This window comes from Lemur catta, chromosome 6, assembly GCF_020740605.2.
Source record: "Lemur catta isolate mLemCat1 chromosome 6, mLemCat1.pri, whole genome shotgun sequence".
NCBI classification, from domain to species: Eukaryota; Metazoa; Chordata; class Mammalia; order Primates; family Lemuridae; genus Lemur; species Lemur catta.
This window is the reverse complement of record NC_059133.1, coordinates 57,539,761-57,565,724: the sequence shown is the minus strand read 5'-3', so window position 1 is coordinate 57,565,724 and position 25,964 is coordinate 57,539,761. Positions and strand designations below refer to the sequence as shown.

General features: G+C 41.3%; 1 protein-coding gene across 2 annotated transcripts in view; it reads left to right on the top strand.

The window, feature by feature from the left end:
- The first annotated feature begins 7,147 nt into the window (after nt 1–7,147).
- Nucleotides 7,148–25,964, top strand: part of DIP2B (disco interacting protein 2 homolog B) — a 209,474-nt gene continuing 190,657 nt past the window's right edge. Inside the window, exon 1 of one of the 2 annotated variants that reach the window (XM_045554932.1) lies at nt 7,148–7,416. In XM_045554932.1, the coding sequence (XP_045410888.1) occupies nt 7,317–7,416 (100 nt within the window). In that variant the 5' untranslated portion in view covers nt 7,148–7,316. The remainder of the gene's footprint in view (nt 7,417–25,964) is intronic. The other variant, XM_045554933.1, reaches the window with a different exon arrangement.

Genomic DNA, 25,964 nt, shown 5'->3' with positions numbered 1-25,964 from the left:
ATATGTATGTAGTAAAAGTATAAAATATTGCAGGGGATAATAGGATTCACAGGGGCTTTACCTCTCTATAATTTTCTTGTAAAAAATAAGACATGTATGGTAAATGTTAATATTTCTTAAAGCAGTGTAATAGGTAGCCGTGTGTGTGTTACATCACTCTCTATACTTAACTATGCCAAAAATATTAAATATTTTGTGATTTTTTTCCCTTGACACTTCTTTAATTTTAAATAAACAGTTTAGGATGGTTTTAAATTTACTGAAAAGTTGCAAAGATAGTACAGAGTGTTCCTGTATACCCTTCATCCAGTTTCCACTATTGTTAATATATTACATTACTATGACAACATTTGTCACAACTAAGAAACCACTATTGGTTCACTACTATTAACTTCACAGTTTCTTTAGGTTTCATTAGTTTTTCCCCAATGCCCTTTTTCTGTTCCAGGATCCCATCTAAGATACATTGCTTCTAGTTGTCATGTCTCTTTATGCTCTTCTGGTCTGTGATAGTTTCTCAGGTTTTTTTTTTTTTTAATGACCTTGATAGTTTTGAGGAATACTGGTCAAATATTTTGTACACTGTCCTTCAATTTATGTTTTTTTTTTTTCCCCATGGTTATACTGGAGTTATGAGTTCTTGGGAGAAAAACTGCAGAAGTGCCATTTTCATCACATCATATTAAGTGTTCATACTGTGAACATAACTTACTACTGATGTTAATTTTGATCACCTGGTTGAGATATTGTTTGCCAGGTTTCTCCACTGGAAAGTTACTTTTTGTTTCCCTTTCTATACTTTTCAAGTCACCAAATACAATCTACTTCCCAGAAGGAAGGAGCATTTATCTGAATTATTATTTGAAAATGTTTTGCATGGGAAATTTGTCTCCTTCCTCGTAATTTTCTTTTAATTTAATAATTTTCTGGCTAATTTTGTTTAGGTTACTATTTGCCTTTGCTACAAGATATAGTCCTCCAAATAGAAGTTTTTTGTCTGTTTGTTTTTACCACTTATATACTCACTGCATGCTGAGTTAAGCAAGAAATAGAAAACTTAACGGACTGGACTTATCTATGACTTCATTACAGTTCTTTTGTCAGAGCATACAGCTATGGTTGCAGCAGGTATGGCCATAATAGGGATGGGATCATGCAAATTAATTGAATATTAGAGTTTAAAGGGTCCATCTAGTTTATTTTTCTACTGCCTGCCAGCATTTAACTTAAGAGCACTGACAAAAGAGGTCTTTCCTTTTAAAGCACACCTCAGCCTCCCCCAGTAACATACCACAACATATTTAGGAGAAGAATCTTCTTTCTAATATTTTTCCAAACCTCCCTAAGTTGAAGAGAGCCTATTGTCCTTTGCTGCTTCTGTTTTCCCAGTGGTTTCAGATGGACTTAAAGACATAAAAATCTCCCTATTAATCATCTGATGTTGATTCATTTCATGAAAACCCATCTTTTGTGGGATAGCTTTTAGTTTACACAGGGCTTTCTTATACAGTTCCAGTTGTAGGAAGGTTTTTATATAACTTAAATTTTCCCAATATTCCTTTTAGGGGTACAAGTAAGAGCCTATTAACATGGATGCAAAATGTTGCTTCTGCCTGCAAGGTGTGAGACTCCCTAATAAGATTCTTCCTCCAACTCAGGCACCTTTGAGTATTCCTAGAAGGTGGATCACAAATTGTTCTGGACTGCTGCTTTTGCCACCACCTTCAGGACTCTAGCTGTCCCTGTGTTCCACGCTTTTGTTTGCTAGCCTTGCCACTGCCACTCTCTCTTGAGAGTGTAATTATCTCAGAAACTGGCAGAGTTCTCAGGATTCTCCTCCTTTGTCTCTCTTATCAGGAAGGAATAGCTTTCCCAGAATTTTGCCCTTCACCCTTACAGCTGAATTCCCTTCAGATCCCTTGGCCAATGCCCTAGTGACAAGAGAGGCTGATTTATTCACATTTTTAGCCTCTATGGTGGAAGATGGGCTCTCCTGATATAATAAAAAGGTGGGAAAATGAACTTTTGGTAGACAACTCACAGCCTCTGCCACACTCCACTCATTTGTCACAAACTTTTATTCTATTACACACAATTAAAAATGCTAACAATTCCATGAAGTTTCATCATCTCCCTCAAAGGGAGACAACCCTAATATCATCCATCTACTGCCTCCAGCTCCAAGTTCAGGACCTCTGGGACTATGCATTCTTCTCCTTCAGGTCTAGAGATTATTTCTCTTGGACCAGCATCTTAGAGTTAAAAGACAAATTAACTGTCTCCAACACATCCAATAGACCAATGATTCTCACAAAGTACAGTCCTTGCCCAAGCAGCATCAGCATCACCGTAGAACTTGCAGGAAACGCAAATTGTTGGGTCACACCCAAACTCTACAAAATGGGAGACTCTGGTTTGGCCTAGGAATTTGTGTCCTAATAAGCCTTCCACGTGATTCTAATGCATGCTAAAGTCGGGAACCCCCTGCGAAACACGCTAGACAAGGAAGTGTAAGTGCAGTATTCCCATTCCGCAAAGGAAATAGGCAGTAGACATTGTTCTTGAGCTTTTGCTTTGTAACCAACTAACAAAATTTAGTAGCTTAAAACAGCAGCCATTTATTTGCTCATGACTCTGTAAATCGGTCATTGGAAGGGGTTCAGCAGGGTACAGTCACAGATTTGTCATCAACCGGCAGTCCATGGCCTTATATGCCTTGCAGTTAGTTGGTGGTTGTTGCCTAGAGTGATGAGAGTAACTGGGCCATATCTTTCCTCATCTAGTAGGCCAGCCGACATTCATTCACATGGTAGTGGTCTCGGTTTCCAAAAGCTGAAAGAGAGGGGGAAAGCCTCAGTGCACAAGCACTTTCCGAGTCTCTGTGTCATGTTTGCTATTATCTCATGGCCAAAGAAAGTCATGTGATATGTATAAAAGGGGTCTACTTAAAGGTAGTGAATGGGGTTAGGGGGGAATTATAGCAGACATTCTTGCAAACCATCTACCATACTGCCTGACAGTACTAGTGAGGACACCCTATCCTGGCAAATGGAGAAAATTTGTTAGTTGTCTAGCAGTCCTTTGTTCTGATCTCTGGGAATGTCTTGGTTATCCATTATCCTTTATAAACATACCTAATATGGGCATTAGGTTTATGTCCTTCTGCATATACCTAATTCAGCTGTGTTCAGCTACAGAGCTTTGGCAGTTGTCTTCCTGTTGGTGAGAGGTGCTAAGCTTCCATTTATTTATTTATTTATTTTGAGACAGAGTCTTGCTCTGTTGCCCAGGTTAGAGTGCCATGGCGTCAAGCTCACAGCAACCTCAAACTCCTGGGCTTAAGCAATCCTTCTGCCTCAGCCTCCCGAGTAGCTGGGACTACAGGCATGTGCCACCATGCCTGGCTAATTTTTTCTATATATATATATATATAATTTTAGCTGTCCAGATCATTTCTTTCTATTTTTAGTAAAGATGGGGTCTCGCTCTTGCTCAGGCTGGTCTCGAACTCCTGACCTCGAGCGATCCTCCTGCCTTGGCCTCCCAGAGTGTTAGGATTACAGGTGTGACCCACCGTGCCCAGCCCCATTTATTTCTTTTTTTATAATTTTTTTCCCCTTCCCCGGCCCCATTTATTTTTTATTTGCATATACTCATGGGGTACAAGTGAAATTTTGCTACATTGATGTATTACACTGTGGTAAAGTCAGGGCCTTCAGTGCATCTATCACTGGAGCAACACCTTGTACTCACCAAGCAACATCCCATCCTCTACCCCCCTACCATCTCCTTACCCCTCTGAACCTCCATTGTTTAGGGATTGCTTTGGATTAGAGGCAGTTATAGCCAGGTTGAATTTAGATTACAGGCAGTTGAAGAGAGGTTTGGAGTGTCTTTGGCTGCAAAAACTTTAGTGGGCATCTGGATTATTTAATCCAGTCAATTCCAGGTGCTAACAAAGTAGGCAAAAGCCGGATGCGATGGCTCATGCCTGTAATCCCAGTGCTTTGGGAGACCAAGGTGGGAGGATCATTTGAGGCCAGGAGTTCAAGACCAGCCTGGGCAACATGGCAAGATGGTCATCACTACAAAAAATTTAAAAATTAACTGAGGGTGGTGGTGCACACCTGCAGTCCTAGCTATTCAGGAGGCTGAGGCAGGGGGATCGCTTGAGCCCAGGAGTTTGAGGCTGCAGTGAGCTATGATTGCACCACTGCACTCCAGCCTGCGTAACAGATCAAGAGCCTGTCTCTCTCTACAAAAAAAAAAAAAAAAAAGTAGGCAAAGATCTTATCTAGACCTGTTTTATCCAATATGGTAACCAGTAACCACATGTAGTTATTGAACACTTGACATTCTGAATTGAGATGTGCTGTTTCTTTTCACTTTTTAAAATGTAGCTACTGGAGAATTTAATATTATACATGTGGCTCACCTTGTATTTCTTAAGCCTGAGAATTTTTGCCTCATGGCTATTGTCCCTATATATTGAGTCCCTCTTCTTCAGTGTAAAGGTCTGGTCCTTGAGACGATTTGAAATTCATGATTTCAGGGGAGAATACCACCTTTAATCTAATCTCTTCTATCAGGTTTATTATATTTGTTGCTAAGTTTATTCCCCTCATCTGCCAAAGAATGTTTAATGAGAGGTCCTAATGTAACCATAACAGGTCCGTTTGCCCAATGTATAGTAAATTAATATGCTGAGACATGGGGTATTGCAACAGAGAGAGTTTAATAATCATAGGGCAGCTGAATGAGATGGGAGGAAACCTCACATCTGCCTCCCTGGGAGGTTTGGGGATAGGGGTTTTAAGAGATCTGAATGGGTGGTGAGATGAATGGGGGCTGAGGTGTGGGGATTGCTGATTGGTTGGAAGGCAAGGGATGAAGTTATGGGACAGGCAGATAAAGAAATTGCATTCTTGAACTGAGTTGGTTTTTTGGTGGGGGTCTTCAGACTGGTTGGTGTCAGCTGTTTTGGTGGAATGTAGAATCTGAAAAACACCTTAAGTGATTTTTGAACAAAAAAGGTCTTACGATTTTAGCATCAGAGATTTTATCTATAGGAACAATGGGGTAGCAGGTGATCAACATATTATGAGACTCTCGATTAGACAGCTGCTATAGGAAAGTGGGTCGAAGTGTACCAGCACACCCTGATTAATGTCTAACTGTAATTTTGCCTAAAGCCTGGCTTTTAACTCTCATTAAACCTGTGAAGGTGGTTTTATTGAGGTCCTTCAGAGATCTGGAGCCCCAATCTTTTCAATTTTATCACCTGTCAATTCTCTCATGTTCTTGCCTGTTTATCCCAGCTTTAACTTGAATGTAGAAGTTGGCTTCCCCAAGCCAGCAAAGCACTTTGTCGTCCCTGTCAACCTAGACTGCAGCCTGAACAGCTTCTTAGCAAAGCCAAACTGCTTCCCCATCCTCAACTGGGATATCTCCAGATTGCTTATCTTTTGTATGAATTTACTAAAAGCTGCTAATTTACTAAAAGTAGTCAACTCATTCCCTAAATCCTGCATTTTTCTGATCATTTCCAGTCTACAAGTCATTTGTGTTATAAAAATTTACTAGACATTTCAGAACTGTACTCAGCCAATTTCACATTTTGCTCTCCTGTAATATCCTATTTTTGGTTAACAAATTCATTATCAATGGAAGGCTTTGGGCTGTAAATAGCAGAATATTCAACTAAAAGAGGTTTAAACATATTTTCTCATATAAAAAGAAGAAGTCAAATATGAGCGGTTCTAGGGTTTATTATTTTAGCAGACCAGTTCTGTGGAATTCTAGGTAATGTCTCTGTACTTCTCTTAGCTTTTCCCTTATGGTTGCAAGGTGGCTGCTGGTGTACCTAACAGGGCATCTAAAGACAGGAAGGAAGTCAAAGGGCAGCTTTTCCTTGTGCATCTCTCGTCAGGGAGGAAACTCCCCCGCCCCCCATGCTCCCTTTTCAACAGTTTCCTCAGTGGATCACACACTTGCCAAGGACGGTGGTAAAGTGAGTATTTGGCCTACTCAGCCTCAATAGGGGTTGGTGCAGTCTGCTGACCTGGAGAGAGAGGAGGGAAGGGCTGTTGGGAGGGTAAGCAAGAAGGTCTGCTGAGGCCCTTTTGGTAATGGTTGCTGTGCAACAAACTGCCCCAAGCTTAGTGGCATAAAGCAGTGACCATTTTCTTATGTTCACAGGAATTTAGACAGGGCACAACAGAGATGAGCTGTCTTTGCTTCACCCTGGGCTAGGATGACTAGAAGGCTGGGTTTAGCTGGGGCTGTTGGACAGAGAACCTCACGTCGCCTTCCATGTAGCTTGGGATTCTCCCTGCAAAGCTGCTGGGGTGAGGGTTGGGGAGAGACCTAGTCTCCCAAAGGACCAATTTTGGATAAGCATGGAAAGGAAGTGAAAACACTGGAATCCCTCACATTGGAGGGGAAGAAATAAATTGATAAATTAATCATCCCCATGCCAAAAATTTCAATACTATAAAAGAAAACATGAAGACTATATTTAAAGCATCTGCCCAGCAGTTTCTGGTAGAAATACACCAATGTTTGGACTCTCCTTACATTAAATTAAAATTAATTATTTTTGGAACACCATTAGGTCATATGCTGAGGAAGATAAAAGGATGAAGAAAGTACCAAGTTCCCCTCTTCTAAGTCGTTAGAAGTCAAAGCAGGAGGAAGAGGATTCTCCCCTCCATTGTCTTTTCAAAAGCTGTAACGGAAACAGAAACAAAGCGCTCCTGGCAGATGGGCCCGGGAAGCCCCGGTGAAGGAGGTGGCCTGTCATCAGGTCCTTATAAATGGGTAGGTGTCAATCGGGAAATGGAGAAGAGGACAAGACAAAGACCTACGTTACTAAGTCTAGTAGTGGAAAAAGTAAGGGCCGGCGCCCCTGAAAACTCCTTGCTCGAGAGTTCGTAAAAGGTAAATGCTACGTGTCCACACTGTGGTAAAGCCGACGTCCACACCCTGAGCCCATTTCGCGTGGGAGACTTCGGGTGGGGGGCTTGGGCCCGCCGTTTCCGGAGCTTCCCGGTAGAGGGCGCCACAAGCACGTGCGTCTTCAGCCTGACTGGGCTGCGGAGGCGGTGCGTCCTCCCGTCCCGGGGGCGGGCCCGCCGCGCTCACGTGACCCTTGCTCATGGCGGCGGCGACGGCGGCGGCGCTGGCGGCGGCAACGGCGGCGCTGGCGGCGCTGGGCGGACGGAGCCGGATCCTGTAGCCGGGGTGTGGGCCCTCGTCAGTCCGTCCCTCCTTCAGCCCTCTCGCTAGTCTTCCGGAGTGTGGCTGGCGGAGCCGGGATGGCGGAGCGAGGCCTGGAGCCGTCGCCGGCCGCGGTGGCGGCGTTGCCGCCCGAAGTGCGGGCGCAGCTGGCGGAGCTGGAGCTGGAGCTCTCAGAAGGTAGGAGCCGGGGCGGGCTCCCGGGGCCCTGCGGATCGCGGCGACCCTGGAGGCCGGTGCCCGCCGCGCGCCCTGGCGGCCGTGCAGCGAGGGGACGAGGGTGCGGGCACTCTGGCCTGGCTCTCCACAGCCGTCCTCCCTCCTCTCCACCCCGCTAAGTGCTTTCCCGTGGCTTTCATTGTTTCCCCTTGGAGGGGGCTAAGCAAGGGCTTGGGGGAGAGGTTCTCCCGGGCCAGGGTTGCTTCTGCGCTTTCTGCCCCCCAAACCTGAGACAAAGCTGCGCCCTCGGCTTCTACCCCGGCGTCTGGGCAAGATAGGGGTGTGGGGGAGGGCCGCGAGGAGGGTGGCTGACAGCTTTCTCCTCTCCTCCTCTACCCTGTACGTGGAGGGCCCCATGCCTTGTTCCAGCCCCTACTTCCCCCCTTCAGAAAGAAAGACACATGGGAAATCCACAGCAGCATTTCTTCTCCCTCCTTTAACAATGAGAGATTTCTCCTCAGTGACAGGACAAGAGCGAGACAGAAGCGGGTGAGCCGTTGAGGGTCCTAGGGGAGGTTAGAAGCAGTGGCATTAACCCAGAGACAGAGAGAGAGAGGAGAGAGAGAGAGAGAGACGCGGTACTGCTTTTAGACCACCTTTGTCATAAGGCTGTTTTTTTTTTTTTTTCCTGGTGCCTGAATTCGGGCACAATTTGCCGCACCTGATCACCTTTTGGAGTCTTGGAAGAAGGAAGAAGAGGTAACTACAGGTTACATGCAAATCCTGGCATGTAACCTTTTCTTTTGACAATGGATTGGTACAGGGAGAGTTGGATTTATTTTGAGAATTTTTTTAAAAATGGTATAAATCAAGCCACAGTTATTAGAGAAGTCCCTTGGACAACAATGAGAGAAACACGGTACTCTGTTGTGGGCATGTGATCAGTCTTTTTGGGCAGTTGTGATCAGTTCTCTGTAAAGTTCCTGTTTTTATCAGAGGCTGCCTCTGAAACAAAAGCAGTATTTTCTCCAGGCTTGATATCGGTGTTGTCCCCAGAGTTGCACATTCTTACCGACTTCCTTGCCAAAGGAACTCTTCCCTAGCATTTTTCAAGTGGATCAAAAACTGTTGATTGGAAAAGAAGAATGTGACCATTTCCCAGGAGAGTTTTGACTTTTTGTTTACTTATCAAGGCATTGTGGCCTCTCCCCGCTTTCCAGAATCCTTTACAATAAAAAACCAGAAGTAGATTTGAGTGTTATAAATCCAGTTGGGCATTGAAGGAAATAATTATTTTTAATAACCCTTTTAGGTTTTCCTAATGTATAGGGGCAGTGCTGTTTTCACCTGCACTTAATTACCAGCATATTATTATTCAATTAATCAGTTGGGAAGTTATTCTTTGGGTGGCCCCCAGAATGCTAGTGGTAGATGAGTTTGCATCTGTGAAGTGTTTAGGAAGATAGGAATCCTCTGGGCTTGTCTGCCTAGTTATGTCTTTCATTGAAATATTCACCAGGTGCACCCAGTTGCATTCAGTTCAGCAGACATACGTTTTGTGCCTACTATGGGCAAGGGATACAGAGTTAAGCAGGATACTGTGGTAGCTTCAAGGAGTTCTGAGTCTGGTAGGGAAATCACTTAAAAATGCGAACAAAACAGTGCCTGAGACCATGATAAAGTTATGTACAGAGGCTGCCTTCTAAAAAAGGAGGAAGATACCTGCTTTGTCACTGTTGTGAGAAAGAAACAGTGGAGAATTATAAATACAATATTGGATTGTGGGGCTAGTAGAGAGGGCTGTGATTTAGCCAGTGCAATTTAGTCATAAGTGTGAAGCAAAGAAGGATGTTTCTATACTTCTGTGGCATGTCGGAAGGAGCTCAAGTTTTTCAGTGTCTGAGAACAGTCCAAAGATGACAACTGGAAAGGTATTTAAGATAAAATAACACTTACAGGAAGGGATCCTCCCTTTTCTTGTTTGAAAACTTCTCCGAGCACAAACAACACACAGTCACATCCTCCCTTTCTCCTGCCTATTTTATCACATATCTCTGTGATCCTTTAAGCCTGGCGCGGGGTCGGTCTAGAAGGTGGAGGGATAAAAGAAGGCTGCTTCCTGGAAGTTGCAGTGAATTTTCTCTAGGAGTGGGAAAGAGGTGGGAAGAGTTGAAAAGGAAAAGGTGCTGGATAAAGATTGTGTTTCATAGTCTCAGAAGTGGACAAGTAGACTTAAACCAGCAGATAAATCCTTCCTGCTTTACCTATAATGGGAAATGGTACCATTTCCCCCAAAATATGTAGCTAAGTCATGGATTCATATACCTTTATCAGAAAGTTCTGTCTAAGCAGTTATAACACCTGATGTTGGGAGTATTAAGGAAAGCAGGAATGTAGATTTTTAAATAACCAAAAATGGGCATTATCTCAGTGGTCTTCCACCCAAAACTTTCATGAATGCATTTTTGGTGGGCTGGAACTCATCTTTAGAATTTGTGGTCAGCCTGTGACACATTCTTTTGAAAATCCTCATGGTGGCAAATCTTAATTCATTGAGGGTGGAGTTTCATTTTATAGGATACTTGGAATCAAGTCGAGAGAAGCTGGTTAATGGTCTCTTGGAGCCTAAACTAGTTGTGACTGAAAAAAGTAGAGTTATCATAAACTGATTTTAGTTGTGACTGTCAAAAAATCAGAATGATTGTAACCTGGTTTTGAGGGACGTTCCAGAAGAGATATTACAGACAAATTCATTGGAAGAATGATTCACTTTATTGAAGAGTGTCTTGTTCAGACTACCCTTGTTCTGGTGTGCATTTTGAAAGGTTAATCTTGTTGTTTGACAGTCCTGTAGCGTTGAGCTGGATTTTTGAATAAGATAAATTATAACCTGTCACTCTTAGGTGAGCCCTTGGTTGCTGCTGTCTTTTCCGGCCTGTGTAAGGCTTGGCACCTCAGGGTAAAAGTTCAGATGATTGGCTAAAAAGGGTGTTCACGCTGTGTTCATATTATACTTACTACAGTTTTCTATGGTGCTTTCTCATATGACTAAATCAGGAATATTCTCTGAAATGCCTCTTCTTGCTTGTCCACAAAATTTCTTGTAATTCTTTAAGGTTCTGCTAAAGTACTGCCTTTTTATGAACCTGTCCCTGACCAGTGTGATCTCTTTTGCTTCAAACCTAACAGTACTTCCACTTTATATCATTTCATCAATCATATATTTTGTAATTAATTAAACTGCTTCTCATTTTACCTCAATATAAGCTCCTAAAGAGATCATACATATCTTAAACTTCTTTTAAATAACTCTCAATTTTTTCTTATATTGTTTTAGGAGTACAATAAATTTTTATTTACTTCAGTTTGATTTGAATTAAAAAATAAAGTCTCCATCTTGGGGACTTGATTTTGGCATGAGATGGGGTTGTGTAATCATTTCAGAAGTGCACATTTTGGAATCTGGTGGGCCTGAGTCCAAGTCCTGGCTGTCACTTACTAGTTCTGTGACCTTGGACAAACAGCCTAACATCCCTGGTTTTAGTTTCATCGGTCCTTAAAAAAGGAATGATACCCTTATTAGAGTTGTAAGGAGGTTTAAAAGGAGATAACAGAAAATCTGAGTGTAGTGTGGCACAGGGTAAGCACTCAACACATGTATTCTTTATTGCTGTTGATAGTGAATGGATACACAGTGATTTGGCTGTTTTTAATATCTTGTGTTACTTAGTGGAATAGGGTTACATATGAAGTGATGAATGGAATCAATTTGTGATGTATTTTTTAAAAAGTAAGGCTTCACTGCACCATCAGTTGTTCCTGTCAGCACCTGTACCCTTATTCCAGCACATGTTGGGTCACTGCAAGCAGTTGACCAGAGCAGAAGAGAGGGGCTGTTCTGTTTGATACAGACATCTGGCATATGTACACTTCTGAGCCTCTAGGTTCAGACAAATGGCTCTGACTGTAAGCATGTGTTCTGAGACTCAAGCATCTACAAGCTATGGAAAGGCACGTGTGCATGGTCAGAACCTTCAAATAGTTTTTGACTCTCAGTCTGCTATTTGTCCTTCGTGAACACATCCTTTTGGTTCCTCTTTCAAAAGTTTTCTTTTATCCTCTTTTCCTTTGAGTTGCATTTACCAACAGCCTTGTTGAGTCCTCTGTCTGAGACCTAACTGGTCTGATTGTAGTCTGTTTTCAGCTCTAGAGTGCTGTTTCATCTATTTAAAATACTACTTTTATTTACAGCCATTACTAAGTCTAAGGCTATGTCACTCATTATCTTTAGATTCTAAGTTTCCTAAAGGTAGAGATGGTCTCCTATATTCTTTACCCTTAGGGTCTAAGTTAAGTTAGTGCTTTTCTGCATCTGTTTTTGTTGCTAGTTTATATTATAGAGGATTAAGTGAGAGTTCTTCATATCTTTGTGTTTATGGTGAATAAGATACTTTCTGGTGTGGATGTTCTTCTCTGAACAGGATAGGTTCTAAAAGCCCATTTCTTTGGAATTCCATAGTGTCACAGCTGACAGAATCTTGGGAAACATGGGTTCGCTTCATCAGATCTTAAAACTCTGAAATTGCATGCAGAATTTTGAGTGTGAGTGCTTATGTGTCTTTTTTGGGAACTGGGTCTACAGCTTTCATCAGTTCCTTCAAAAAGACTGTGAAGCAAAGTTAAGAACCTAGTTTGGGCCAGGTGCAGTGGTTCACACTTGTGATCCTAGCACTCTGGGAGGCCAAGGTGGGAGGATCACTTGAGGTCATGAGTTCAGGACCAGCCTGAGCAAGAGCAATACCTCGTATCTACCAGAAATACAAAAAATTAGTGGGGTGTGGTGGTACGCATGCCTGTAGGCTGAGGCAGGAGGATCGCTTGAGCCCAGGAGTTTGAGGTTGCAGTGAGCTAGGCTGATGCCACTGCACTTACCTTTCATTTTCACTAGCTTGTAAGGAAAGCCAAACTCCCTCAGCTTCCCTCCCAGCACTTACAGACTTATCTGTGTCAGTTCTCACCCATAGCCCCTTTCAGTCTTTTCTCAGGGGAAGAAATATCCCCTTCCTGTTCTAAGGTGTATCCCTCTGTGTTCCCACTCCTGTCCCTTCTCCTCTTCTGGGGTCTCAGGATCTTACTTCGTTGATTGATATATTCATTCATAGTCTTTTTGTGTCTTTCTCTCATCTTTAGCCTCTCCCTTAATACTTGGCCCTTAACTCCTTCCTTTCAGCCTGTATATTTGCTCAAGCTTCTCCCATCTTAAAAAATTCCTATAATCTTATACGAGAATCTGCTTGCTCTCACATGTTGGCATTCTCTCCCTCTCTAGAGCCTAAAAAGTATAGCTTACATTTCCTTCCTTTTATTTCTTACCTTTGCTTATTGCTTGGTCCATTGCTTCTGCCTCATAAAGCCTCTGAAACATCTGTCTCCAAGAACACCAATGATTTCTAATTTCAGACTACAGAGTACCTGTTGGGTATGACATCTTTCTCTGCACCATTGGATGTTGTGCATGATCTTTACGAAACTTTCTTCTTTATAACTTTTATGGCATAATTTTCTTCTGGCTTCCTAATTGTTCTTCTTATGCCCTCTGTTGCACTTCTTTTTCTCTCTCTTTCTCCTGACCTGGGTGTTCCCCAGATAAGTCATTATTCTTCATTTCACTTCACATGCACTTGCTGAGTAATGTCATTCATGCCCAGGGCTTCAGCTGTCATGGCCATGCAGATGGTTCCTTAGTTTGTATCTCTAGCACTGACTCTCCTCTACTGCAGGCATTTCATTGGTTCCCCCCACAGGCAACTATAGCTTAGTAAGTCCCAAACTACTCCCTGTTTTAACCTCCTCTTCCATCCCCACCCATACCTCCCTGTTCCACAGATATTCCCTACTTTAGAATGTCCACTTACTGTCTCACTCTGTTTCTGCTGCTATAACAAAATACCTTAGACTGAGTAATTATAAACAATAGAAATTTATTGCTCATAGTTTGGAAACTGAGAAGTCCAAGATAAAGGTGCCAGGAGATTTAGTATCTGGTGAGGGTTTGCTCTCTGCTCCAAAGATGGCACCTTCTTAGTGCATCCTTAAGTGGTGGAAGGGGCAAACAGACTCCCTCAAGCCTCTTCATCTTCCTGACCTAATCACCTCCTAAAGGCTCCATCTCTTAATACTATTGCATTGGGGATTAAGTTCCAACTTATGAATTTTGAGGGAGGGAACACCAATATTCAACCCACGGTAATTTATCCAAGTGAAAAATTGGGGGTCATCCTTAATTTCTCTAATGGATCACTGAGTCCTGTTGATTCTGCTTCCTCTTCTTCATTCTCATCTTTCCAGTGTTAGTTCAGGCACTTATTTTTTCCTTAGACTATTGCGGTAATCTCCTCATCTGCCCACCTCCAGTCTCTTTTCCCTCCGGTCTATCCTTTACTCTGTTACTGAGTGACCATTCTGAAACACAAACCTAATTGTGCCCCTTTCCCTGTTTAAAATTTTTCATTGCACCTTTTATAGAAGAGACTGTCCTTTTCCCACTGTATGTTCTTGGCACCTTTGTCGAAGATAAGTTCACTATAGATGGGTGGATTTATGTCTGGGTTCTTTATTCTATTCTATTGGTCTATATGTCTGTTTTTATGCCAGTACCTCGCTGTTTTGGTTACTACAACTCTGTAGTATAATTTGACGTCAGATAATGTGATTCCTCCAGTTTCGTTCTTTTTGCTCGGGATGGCTTTGGCTATTCTGGGTCTTTTGTGGTTCCATATAAATTTTAGGATTATTTTTTCTATTTCTGTGAAAGATGTCATTGGTGTTTTGATGGGGATAGCATTGAATCTATAGATTGCTTTGGGCAGTATGGACATTTTAACAATATTGATTCTTCCAGTCCATGAGTATGGAATGTCTTTCTATTTTTTTGTGTCTTCTTCAACTTCTTTCATCGATGTTTTATAGTTTTCATTATAGAGATCTTTTACTTCTTTGGTTTAGTTTATTCGTAGGTATTTTATTTTATTTGTAGCTATTGTAAATGGTAGTACTCTCTTGGTTTCTTTTTCAGATTGCTTACTGTTGGCATATAGAAATACTCCTGATTTTTGTATGTTGATTTTTGTGTCCTGTAACTTTATTGAATTTATCAGTTCTAATAGTTTTTGGTTGGAGTCTTTAGGTTTCACTAGATATAAGGTCATATTGTCTGTAAACAAGAATAATTTGGCTTCTTCCTTTCCAATTTGAATGCCTTTTATTTGTTTCTTGTCTGATTGCTCTAGCTAGAACTTCTAGTACTATATTGAATAACAGTGGTGAAAGTGGTCATCCTTGTCTTGTTCCAGATCTTAGAGGAAAGGCTTTCAGTTTTTCCCCATTCACTGTGATACTAGCTGTGGATCTGTCGCATATGGCTTTTGTCGTGTTGAGGTTAAGTTCCTTCTATACCCAGTTTTTATCATGAAAGGCTGTTGAATTTTATCAAATGCTTTTCCAGCATCAGTTGAAATGATCATATGGTTTTTGTTCTTGGTTCTGTTGATATGATGTATCACACTGATTGATTTGTGTATGTTGAATCATCCTTGTATCCCTGGGATGAATCCCACTTGATCATGATGAGTAAACTTTTTTTGTTGTTGTTGAAACAGAGTCTCACTCTGTTGCCTGGGCTAGAGTGCCATGGTGTCAGCCTAGTTCACAGCAACCTCAAACTCCTGGGCTCAAGCAATCCTCCTGCCTCAGCCTCCCGAGTAGCTGGGACTACAGGCATGCACCACCATGCCCAGCTAATTTTTTCTATATGTATTTTTAGCTGTCCATATAATTTCTTTCTATTTTTAGTAGAGATGGGGTCTCGCTGTTGCTCAGGCTGGTCTCGAACTCCTGAGCTCAAACAATCCGCCCACCTCTGTCTCCCAGAGTGCTAGGATTACAGGTGTGAGCCACCATGCCCAGCCTAAACTTTTCAATGTATTGTTGAATTCAGTTTGCTAGTATTTTGTTGATAAATATAGATGCAAACATCTATATTTATCAGAGAATTGGCCTATAGTTTTCTTTTTTTGTTGGGTCTTTGGTTTTGGTATCAGGGTGATACGTGCCTCGTAAAATGAGTTTGGAAGTATCCCTCCCTCCTTGATTTTTTTGAGTGGTTTAAGTAAGACCAATTGGTATTAGTTGTTCTTTGAATACTTGGTAGAATTCAGCAGTGAAACCATTGGGTCCTGAGCTTTTCTTCAGTGGAAGACTTTATTACTGCTTGTATCTCATTACTTGTTATTGGTTTATTCAGGTTTTGGATTTCTTCCTGGTTAAATCGTAGGTTGTATGTGTCTAGGAATTTATCCATTTCTTCTGGGTTTTCCAATTTATTGGCGTATAGTTGTTCATAGTTGTCTCTAATGATCTTTTGGATTTCTGCATTCTCAGTTGTAATGTTTCCTTTTTCTTTTCCTTTCCTTTCCTTTCTTTTTCTTTTTCTTTTCTTTTTTTTTTTTTGCAACAGTCTCACTCTGTTGCCCAAGTAGAGTGCGCAGTGGTGTGATCATAGCTCACTGCAACCTCAAACTCCTGGGCTCAAGTGATTCTCCTGCCTCAGCCTCCTAAGTAGCTGGGACTATAGGCATGCATCACCACCCCTGGCTGATTTTTTCTATTTTTTGTAGAGACAGAGTCTTGCTCTTGCTCAGGCTGGTCTGGAACTCCTGGCCTCCCAAAGTACTAGGATTACAGGCATGAGCTACCACACTCAACCTCCATTTTCATCTCTGGTTTTATTTATTTAGGTCTTCTCTCCTTTTTTATTAGTTAGTCTGATGAAAGATGTGTCCGTTTTGTTTATCTTTTCAAAAAACCAACTTTTTGTTTCCTTGATCTTTTGTATTTTTTTTGTTTCAATTTCATTTATTTCTCCTCTGATCTTTATTATTTCTTTTTTTCTAAAAAATTTTTTTTTCATTGGCTTTCCTCATCTACAGGATAAAATCTAAGCATTCTTCTTTATGTACCTACCCAGACCTACCTTTCTTTTTACTTCATTTCCTGCTTCTTCTGTGTTTTTTCTCTGCTCTCCAGTCATGCCAGATGACTTGCACTTCCCTGAATGCATTGTGCTTTTCGCTTCTATGCTTTTGTACACATTTCCTTTCTCTAAAATGCCCATTCTGGCATGATCTTCCCCTTTTTCTGCCCGGTTAACTTCTGTTCCTTTCAATTTCCTGTGAGAAGCCAGCCTTTCCTAAGCTTTCTTAAGAAGTTAAGATCTCTGTATAAGTAGTCATCAATTATTGAGTTCTCATTATGTAACAGGTTCTATGCTTAGCACTTTATATACCCTGCCTGGCTGGTAAGGAGGTGCTGAGTACATAGCTTGAATTATAATGATGAGGGAACTGAGCTAGCAAGAAGCACCTGAACATTGCCTAGAACGTGATGCATGCCACCTGCCGCCTGTGGTTACACATCGCCTGCTCTTCCCCTTCCTCCCTGGCAGTAACGGTAACATTCTCTATGCATAGCACTGAGGAAGAGCACTAGCCTTACGAGTCAAATAGAACCGGGTTCACATCCTGTTTCTACTTAGGCCCTTGGTAAGTCTCTGAAATGTGTTTCTAATCTTAACTCCTAAAGATAGGTGTGCGATTTCCATTTTGTAGAGACTTGTTAAAGAACATGAAGCCTGAAAATATAGTATGCTGGGTTTAGAACTCAGGTCTCTTTGGCTCCAAACCGCATGGTGTTTCCATACTACCATTTGACCTCCATTTCTCTGAATCACATTTCAACTAATTTTGGCAAAGTTCTCTTCCATTTTAACTGGCAGCCCCCACTTTCCTTAGGATACAACTTTTGTCTTTGAAGGTTTTTGGGTAGGGCTCCCTGAAGGAAGAAGAATGGGAATGTTCTATCCTAGTCTCAGAGAAATAGATACAGGGGTGGAGTTTGTTATTTCTGACCTCGCTTCACCAGAACCCGAGGAGTCATCACTAAATTATATTTGTAGGGTTTTCTTTACACCAGTGTAACTGTTGGCAAGATGTGACCTTTTTTTTTTTTTTTTTAGACAGAATCTTGCTCTGTCACCCAGGCAGAGTGCAGTGGTATGAGCATAGCTCACCACAACCTTGAACTCCTGGGCTTAAGTAATCCTCCTACCTCAGCCTCCCAAGTAGCTTGGACTACAGGTGGTGCACTACCACACCCTGCTAATTTTTTGTATTTCTGGTAGGGACAGGTCTTGCTCAGGCTGGTCTCGAACTCCTGACTTTAAGCCATTCTCCCACCTCACCCTCCCAAAGTGCTAGGATTACAGGTGTGAGCCATTGTGCCCGGCCACTTCTTTTTATTTCTTAAAAGGACAAAAAATATTGGATAAGATCCTAAAGTCTATCTATAAAGTGAAAAACAATTTTATGTACTTGTGTTTTGATGTGAAATTAATTTTCTTCTTTGAATTGAGATAGAGGTGATGAGAAGCTGAAAGGGGAAACCCAGGAGGAAAATATTTTGGATGCTACACAGGACAGCCCTAAATAAAAATCCACAGATCTGGTGTCTTTTAAAGGTCTGTGGTGTGCACTGGCCTTGAGCTTCTGGGCTATTGATACAGGGTTGTGCTTATATTCTGGTGCAGAAACAGTTTTTAGTCTTCCCCCCCTAGGATATTTAATTTAAAAAACTATATAAATTAATGTAGATATTTCTGTAAACGACATACACTTCAATTGTTTTTTCTTGGAGTTATTTCTTTTTTTGTGAAGGAATAGTGCTCTAATATCACTTTATTTTTAGAGGACTGTTGCTTTTAGGGATACGTTAAAGCATCTATAGGGGATTTTCCTATCTTTAAGGATCTAGGATCATACTTATTTTAGTCATAGACTGGAACTTGTGGGTTTTGATTCAGTTCAGGTATAGGTGACTTTTGTGGTGCTGAATGACCAGTCTTTTCACTGAATCTCCTTTTTAAAAATGCCCAGCAGGAATTGTTAGGTAGAAGCTTCTGATAGTTTCTTGTTTCGTAAATCTGTGACAAAAGCAAAGATACTGTCTTAAAATTTTAAAGAGTTGGCTGGGCGCGGTGGCTCACGCCTGTAATCCTAGCACTCTGGGAGGCCGAGGCGGGTGGATCGCTCGAGGTCAGGAGTTTGAGACCAGCCTGAGCAAGAGTGAGACCCCATCTCTACTAAAAATAGAAAGAAATTATCTGGCCAACTAAAAATATATAGAAAAAAAAATTAGCTGGGCATGGTGGCGCATGCCTGTAGTCCCAGCTACTCGGGAGGCTGAGGCAGGATTGCTTGAGCCCAGGAGTTTGAGGTTGCTGTGAGACAGGCTGACGCCACGGCACTCACTCTAGCCTGGGCAACAGAGTGAGACTCTGTCTCAAAAAAAAAAAATTTTTTTTAAAGAGTTGTCTTTCTTACTTTATTGGACTTCCCTTTCTGGTTTAGAGAAACTTTCATTTTTAAGAAAAAGCATTGATATGAATTTTCCTCCCGTAGTTCTTTGCTTGTTTTTCTTCAAGGGGACCAAGGGAAGTACTAGAAAATGAACTTCCTGTGAAAAAAACAACTTCCCCTTATGTTGGTTCTCTGAGCTCTCATCTCGAATGTTACCACTATATTATAGCTATTTTAAAAATTATTTAAGTTGTGAAATTGTCATTTGCATAAATATTCTCATCTCCCTGTAGTAAGCTACTTGAGGACAGCGCACAGTATCTTTTGGCGTTAAAGCTTTTCAGTTCAGCTAGTGAACAAACGTAGGCTCTGTCATCAACCTCCTTATCTATTCTTATTTCCTTACTAGCATCTGCCTGTCTTCTGTTATGGTTAGACGTGTTTCCTCACAGGCTCATTCCCATCTCTGTGCTTTTGCAGTGAGTATTTTCCCTGTCTGGACTGCCTTTTCTCCTATTAAATTCCTGCTCTTGTTTAAAGGCCTGGCTGATGTTCTCCTCATCATGAAACCAGCTGACTGCTTTAGTCCATATTAATCTCTTCTATTTTTAGACTATTGTTATATTCAGCAACACAGTTTAACACGTAATTGACCCCTATTTGTTTGTTTCATTTGTGCTATTTTTACCTTTTCAGTCAGACCTTAGTTTTTCTGAATGTAATAACAAGGCCTTCTACATTTTGGAACTTCTGCATTTCCAGTAAGGTGCTAAACATACGAATATGTCAATAAAGAGGTATTGAGCACCTATATTTGCAAGATCTGTTGAAAGGGTGAGAGATGCATAGAAGGCAGATTTCCTGCTCTCAAGGAGCTTTCATTCTAGTAGTTTCTCAATAAATAGGTGTTGATGTTTTAAGAAGATTAATTTAGGTAATTGTCTTTTGAACTCTTAGAAGCATTTTTAGTTTCTTCTTGAGTGCTAAGATAGCATTTAAACAGTCACTTTGAAATGATTCTGAGAAGATGGCAGCTTGACCACATCCCTCTTGCCCTGTTTAACTTTGTTCAAGTGAATAACAATTTCAGAGCTTAGAGCAAAAATACCAAGAGATGGAATGGGAACTCATGAAGATGAAGTTAAAGGACCTGGAGGATAGATCCAGGAAACTGAAAATGCAAATAATAATAATTTTAGAAGGATAAATACATAATAGAAGAAACATTCCCTGCGTTGAAACAAAATATTGCAAATAGAAAAAGAATGAGTTCATTGTGTTCTAGGCAAGATTGATGAAAAAGGCACAAACCTAGGCATAGTCTGATAAAATTTCTGAATTCAGTGATAAAAAAATCATTCCTACCTAGACAGAAAGATAATGTTAAAACTCCTGCAACAAGAAAACAGACTGTTTTCATTTGCAATACTAGAACTTTGATGATGGTGGAAGAAACATTCACAGACTATTTAGAGATGAGGTCTACACTCCAGGAATCCTGTATGCAATCTAGATATTATTCACCTTTCATGGAAAAGAAAGCTCTATGTGAGTGTACAAGGATTCAGAGATTATATGACCTGTAGACTCCAGTATGAATAATATACTCTAATCAATGTTAAACAGAGGTTCCAAGATAGGAGAGGAAACAGTGATGAACCATGGACGTTAAGGTAGAGAAAGTCCTTCCTGTCGGGAAGAGGTTCTTGGAAACTGCAACTTTAAGTGAAATGACATATAAAGAAACCAGTTTTACCGTAGGTTAATTGATTAAAAACAAGAGTTAAGTTCCTATGGCATATTTCTGGTTACAAAATCATCACCAAATTTCTGAATAAGACCAAAACACTTGTAGTATTGAACATTGAAATAAATATGAACTATGTATACATTTAAGAAAGATTAATAAAAACAAGAGCATTATTTGTCCCCTTATTCCAGTTCAGGTTTTTTTTTTTTTTTTTGAGACAGAGTTTCTGTTGCCGGGGCTAGAGTGCCATAGCTCACAGCAACCTCAAACTCCTGGGCTCAAGTGATCCTACTGCCTCAGCCTCCCGAATAGCTGGGACTACAGGCACGTACCACCATGCCCGGCTAATTTTTTCTATATATTTTTAGATGTCCAGCTAATTTCTTTCTATTTTTTTTAGTAGAGACGGGGTCTCGCTCTTGCTCAGGCTGGTCTCGAACTCCTAACCTTGAGTGATCCTCCCAGAGTGCTAGGATCACCGCGCTCGGCCCCTTGTTTATTCATTTGTTTGTTACTGTGTTCTGCCTAGTGAAATGTTAGTTCTCTGAATGCAGAGGCTTTGTTGTCTTATTCCCTGCTATCTCTCCAGTGCCTCACATAGAGGACTCTGGATAGACACTTGTTCAGTGAACACATGGACTTTGCAGGGAGATTTCAATGGGATTCCTGAGATAATGGCAGCTTTAAAGAGTAAGGAAGTGTAGGCCCTGTCCTCAGGGTCCCTATGGAAGCTGGCCAGAACTGCAACTCAGAGGTGTTTGTGTTTCCTGGCATTTGGTTAGTTTCTAATATTTGTTTGTTTTTTCTTTCTTTCTCTCACTATTTATGTGTCCTCTGATTTTACATCTGATTTTTACAGTTGGATGATGTGTGACAACTTTCCATTTCATTAGTCTACCTGACTACTTTGCGTATTCAATTCAGTTGGTATTTGTTATGCAAATACTTACAGAACACATAGCTCCAAGCCTGGGGCTGTGCTCGTGTGAGAGCTGGAGCCACACCTCTGAGTGCCTGTGCTCCCTGCACAGGGGGTGTGCACTTCTTATTTTTCTTTGTATTTTGCCCATGCATTGATTACCTTTTTCCTCCACCTTAACTAAATGTAATACCCATAAGATCTGATCTGAGGCACAAATTGATTAGGTGGGTTTTTCTGTAGACCAGACATTATCACCAACCTTCGTTTTGGTTTAACTGGTCCTGGTTGGAAAAAAACTCAATATTTCACATGCCTGGTATTCTAGCATCTTTTCTTGGCTACTTTATTACATCTTTTGCAAGATGTTGGAAAACCAGGGAAGTGAAATAGTTAGCCATATGGTAAATACTGAGTTTGTTGAACTAAGTCAGACCTTTGGTCAGTTTATTCTAGTTTATGCAAACAATGTGGCCAGCTAGACTTCCAAGGACATTCATGGGCTGTGCATAACTTGTCCAACTGTACACACAAAACATTTGTCTCTTAGGTCTTACTGACTTTCTCACCGGTGCCTATTTGACTGCCTATATCCGGGATACTGTACAAACACTAAATTTATTATAATTTTCCACATAAGATAAATTCAGTAAAATCTCAACAATTTTATTTACTTATTCTGTCATGAACCTTAAATTTATCTTTGTGGGCCGGGCGTGGTGGCTCACGCCTGTAATCCTAGCACTCTGGAGGCCGAGGCGGGTGGATAGCTCGAGGTCAGGAGTTCGAGACCAGCCTGAGCAAGAGCGAGACCCCGTCTCTACTAAAAATAGAAAGAAATCTGGCCAACTAAAATATATATAGAAAAAATTAGCCGGGCATGGTGGCGCATGCCTCCCAGCTACCCGGGAGGCTGAGGCAGTAGGATCACTTGAGCCCAGGAGTTTGAGGTTGCTGTGTGCTAGGCTGACGCCATGACACTCACTCTAGCCCGGGCAACAGAGCAAGACTCTGTCTCAAAAAAAAAAAAAAAAAAATTTATCTTTGTGGTTGAGAAATAGAACTTATGAAACTTCCTAGTAATTAAGATTATCCTATTTCACTAAAGATTGGAAGAAACATGATTAAAATTATTATTTAATGGTAAAACATGATTAAGATGATTATTACATGTTAATTAACAGAAAATCACCAGTGTCAGAAGTAAGTTGCTCAGAATCCTGAATTTGATTTGATTATCTTCTAACTTTTCCTTACAGTTACGGGGAAAAAAGTGCTTTTCATTAGAGGTAGATTCTTTCCTTTTTTTTTTTTTTTGTAATCCCATTCAGTTGTCTCAGTTTCCTCATCCTTAAAATGAGGATGATATTAGTATTACATTACAGGATTGTGCTGGGCACATGGGAAACACTGTAAGTCTTTATTATGCTGCTGTGTTATTTTATATTTCCAAACTTCCATCTATACAGAAGTTGTGATCAGTGAACAGAATATCCAAACTGGCATATGGACCCAAATTTGGTTTCCAGCTTTCTCCAAAGCAGGATGACAGTTATAGTCATCAGAATAGATGAGTTTACACAGGAAAGAAGGCTTGGGGTGAACAGAGAGAACTATTTCAGATTAGAATCCTAAGGCATACTAACATGGGCAGAGGAAAAGATAGCCGGCAGAGACAAGTTGGAAGTTTATCAAGAAAGCCAGAGAAGGAAAATCAGGAGAGTTTAGGGGCCAGGAAGACAAAGGAGAGAATGATCAAATGGTGCCCCAAGCTCTAGAATGGTAATGATTAAGATGGATTTGTTAGATTTAGCCATGAGGTGATTTATGAATTTAGTGAGAGTGGTTTTAATGCTAATGCAATGGTGTGAGTGTCAGAAGCTGGATTTATAATGGGTTAAGGAGTGAATGGGAGGAAATGGATCAGTTTCAAAAAACAAAACAAAACAGCTTTCAGTAAATTTGTGGTTAGGAGGGGCAGGACTTGGCAGTAGTTTCTTGTAGTTATTTGGGGAGATAAGATATAAACAGTATCTTTATTGCATAATAAATGCCATAAAGGAGACACATACAAATACTTGAAGGTGCTTCGGTGACAGGCATCAGTGTGTGTAGTGTTCTGGGAAGGATTCCCTAGAGTAGCATCTCTTAGGATTAGACTTAACAGTGGAATAGGAGTTTGGTAGGCAGATGGACAAGGGGAGGAAGATATTTTAGATTTGGAGAAAGGCATGGATTTGTGAATTACTGCAGTATGTTTGAAGAATTATGGTGATTTAGTTACCGATAGAGCATAAAGTGTAAGCTCACTAAGTCCAGTAAGCCAGCACAGGGGGGCAGGGTTGAGAGCATGGCAGGGGTGTGTGTGGGGTGCCTTGTGGCACCCATAGAATCTTAAATTTTATCCTGTAGGTCTTTGCTTACCAGTGGGGATTTGTGTTGATGTGGTAGGAGTACTTAAAGCTATAAACATAGTACATCTTCTTAGAATATCCATTTAATTGAATTTGGGGGGAAATTATTGCAATATTAAGGCATTAATGAATACATTAAAATACAGAGTTGAAAATCTAAGATAAAATATAGTCTTAAATTTTAAAATTAAAAAATAATGCATTTTTTCTTAGTGGCTGGTTTGTTCATGCTGTACCTCTTCTAAACCCTCCATCCCACCATTATTTTCTTCAGGGGAAAGAGTTTAGAGCATCCATATAGGTCACAGGGAGTCTCTGAAGAAGTGTAAGCAGGAGTGGATAGCATCTGTATTTGGTGGAGGTCACCCTAGGCATCAGACCAGTTTCATGGAAGACAATTTTTCCACTGACCAGGGTGGGGTGGGTGGAAGTGGAGAATGGTTTCAGGATGATTCAGTTGCATTACATTTATTGTGCACTTTATTTCTATTATTATTACATTGGAATATATAATGAAATAATTCTACAACTCACCATAATGCAGAATCAGTGGGAGGCCTGAGCTTGTTTTCCTTGAACTAGACGGTCCCATCTGGGGGTGATGAGAGACAGTGACTGTAAACACAGATGAAGTTTTGCTTGCTCACTGGCCACTCACCTCCTGCTGTACGCCCCAGTTCCAAATAGGCCATGGACTGATACCAGTCCATGGCCCGGGGGTCGGGGACTACAGCTCTAGAGGAGGATAGTTTCAGGTTCCTGTGTCACACAACCAAGGGACACCATTCTCATAGAGTACAATGCAAAATAGCCCTTAATAAATGAGAACAGGGCAAGAGGGCAAGGCAGGACAGGAAGACTTGCAAGGAGGCTACTGAAATGAGCTGCCCCTGCAGTAGGATTAGGGAAGAGGGAATGAAAAGAGGTATTTAAAGAGAGAATTGATGTGATTAGTGTGGAGAAGGAGGAGGACACATAGAGGTGTAGATATGATGGAAGAACCTAGGTGGCCTCTTGGGTTTCTATCTTAGGCATCTTGTGAGAAGATGGCACCATTTGCTTATACAGGGAACAGAGGAAGAAAAATAATTTTGGATATGGGGGGAGAGAAATTCAGTGTTACTGAATTTGAGTGGTTTGGGAGACATGCAAATGGAAATCTGCTGGGTGGGTTTGGAGTTCTTTAGAAGATACACATTCAGGCTGAGCACAGTGGCTCATGCCAATAATCCCAGCACTCTGGGAGGCTGAGGTGAGAGGAGGATTACTTGAGGCCAGGAGTTCAAGACCAGCCTGAGCAACATAACAAGACCCTGTCTCTGCCAAAAAAAAAAAAAAAAAAAAATTAGCCAGGCATGGTGGCAAGTGCCTGTAGTCGTAGCTACTGGGGAGGCTGTGGCAGGAGGATTGCTTAAGCCCAGGAGTTAGAGGCTACAGTGAGCTATGATCTCACCACTGTATTTTAGCCTGGGTGACAAATCAAGACCCCGTCTCAAAAAAAAAAAAAAAAAGAAACACATTCAGTATTCCTCAGTGTGTGTCATTGATAATAGAAGCAATGGGCATGATCGATGCTGTCCAAGGAGAGCATATTGAGTGAGAAGAGGCTAAATACAGAGCTCTGGAAAGCACCACCATTTAAGGGGGAAGCTGAAAAAAGGAACCAGAAAAAGAGAGGTCAAAGAGGTACGCATAGCCAAAGAGGGAGCAGAAGGGCAAAGCAACAAGGAATTTCAAGAAGTGTCTGTTGATGCATAAAGTTTAACTAAGCTGGGGATTGAGAAAATGCCATTGAGATTCACAAGTAAAGGAGGTCATTGGTGGTGACCTTTGCCTGAGCTGTTTTAGTAGCAATACTGGGAGGGGTTGAGGAGGGACTGCAGCCTGTCAGTGGTGGGTAAAGAATGCAAGGCAGAGAGAAAGTGGAGGTAGAGGCAGGCAGTGTACACTGCTCTTTCAAGCCTGGCTGTGTGAAGGAGAGAAAGGACAGTAGCTAGGATGCTTATACATTTATCTGTTCTTTGTCTCTCTCCCCACTAGAAAGTAAGTTCCTGAGGGCAGGGACTTAAGTTTCA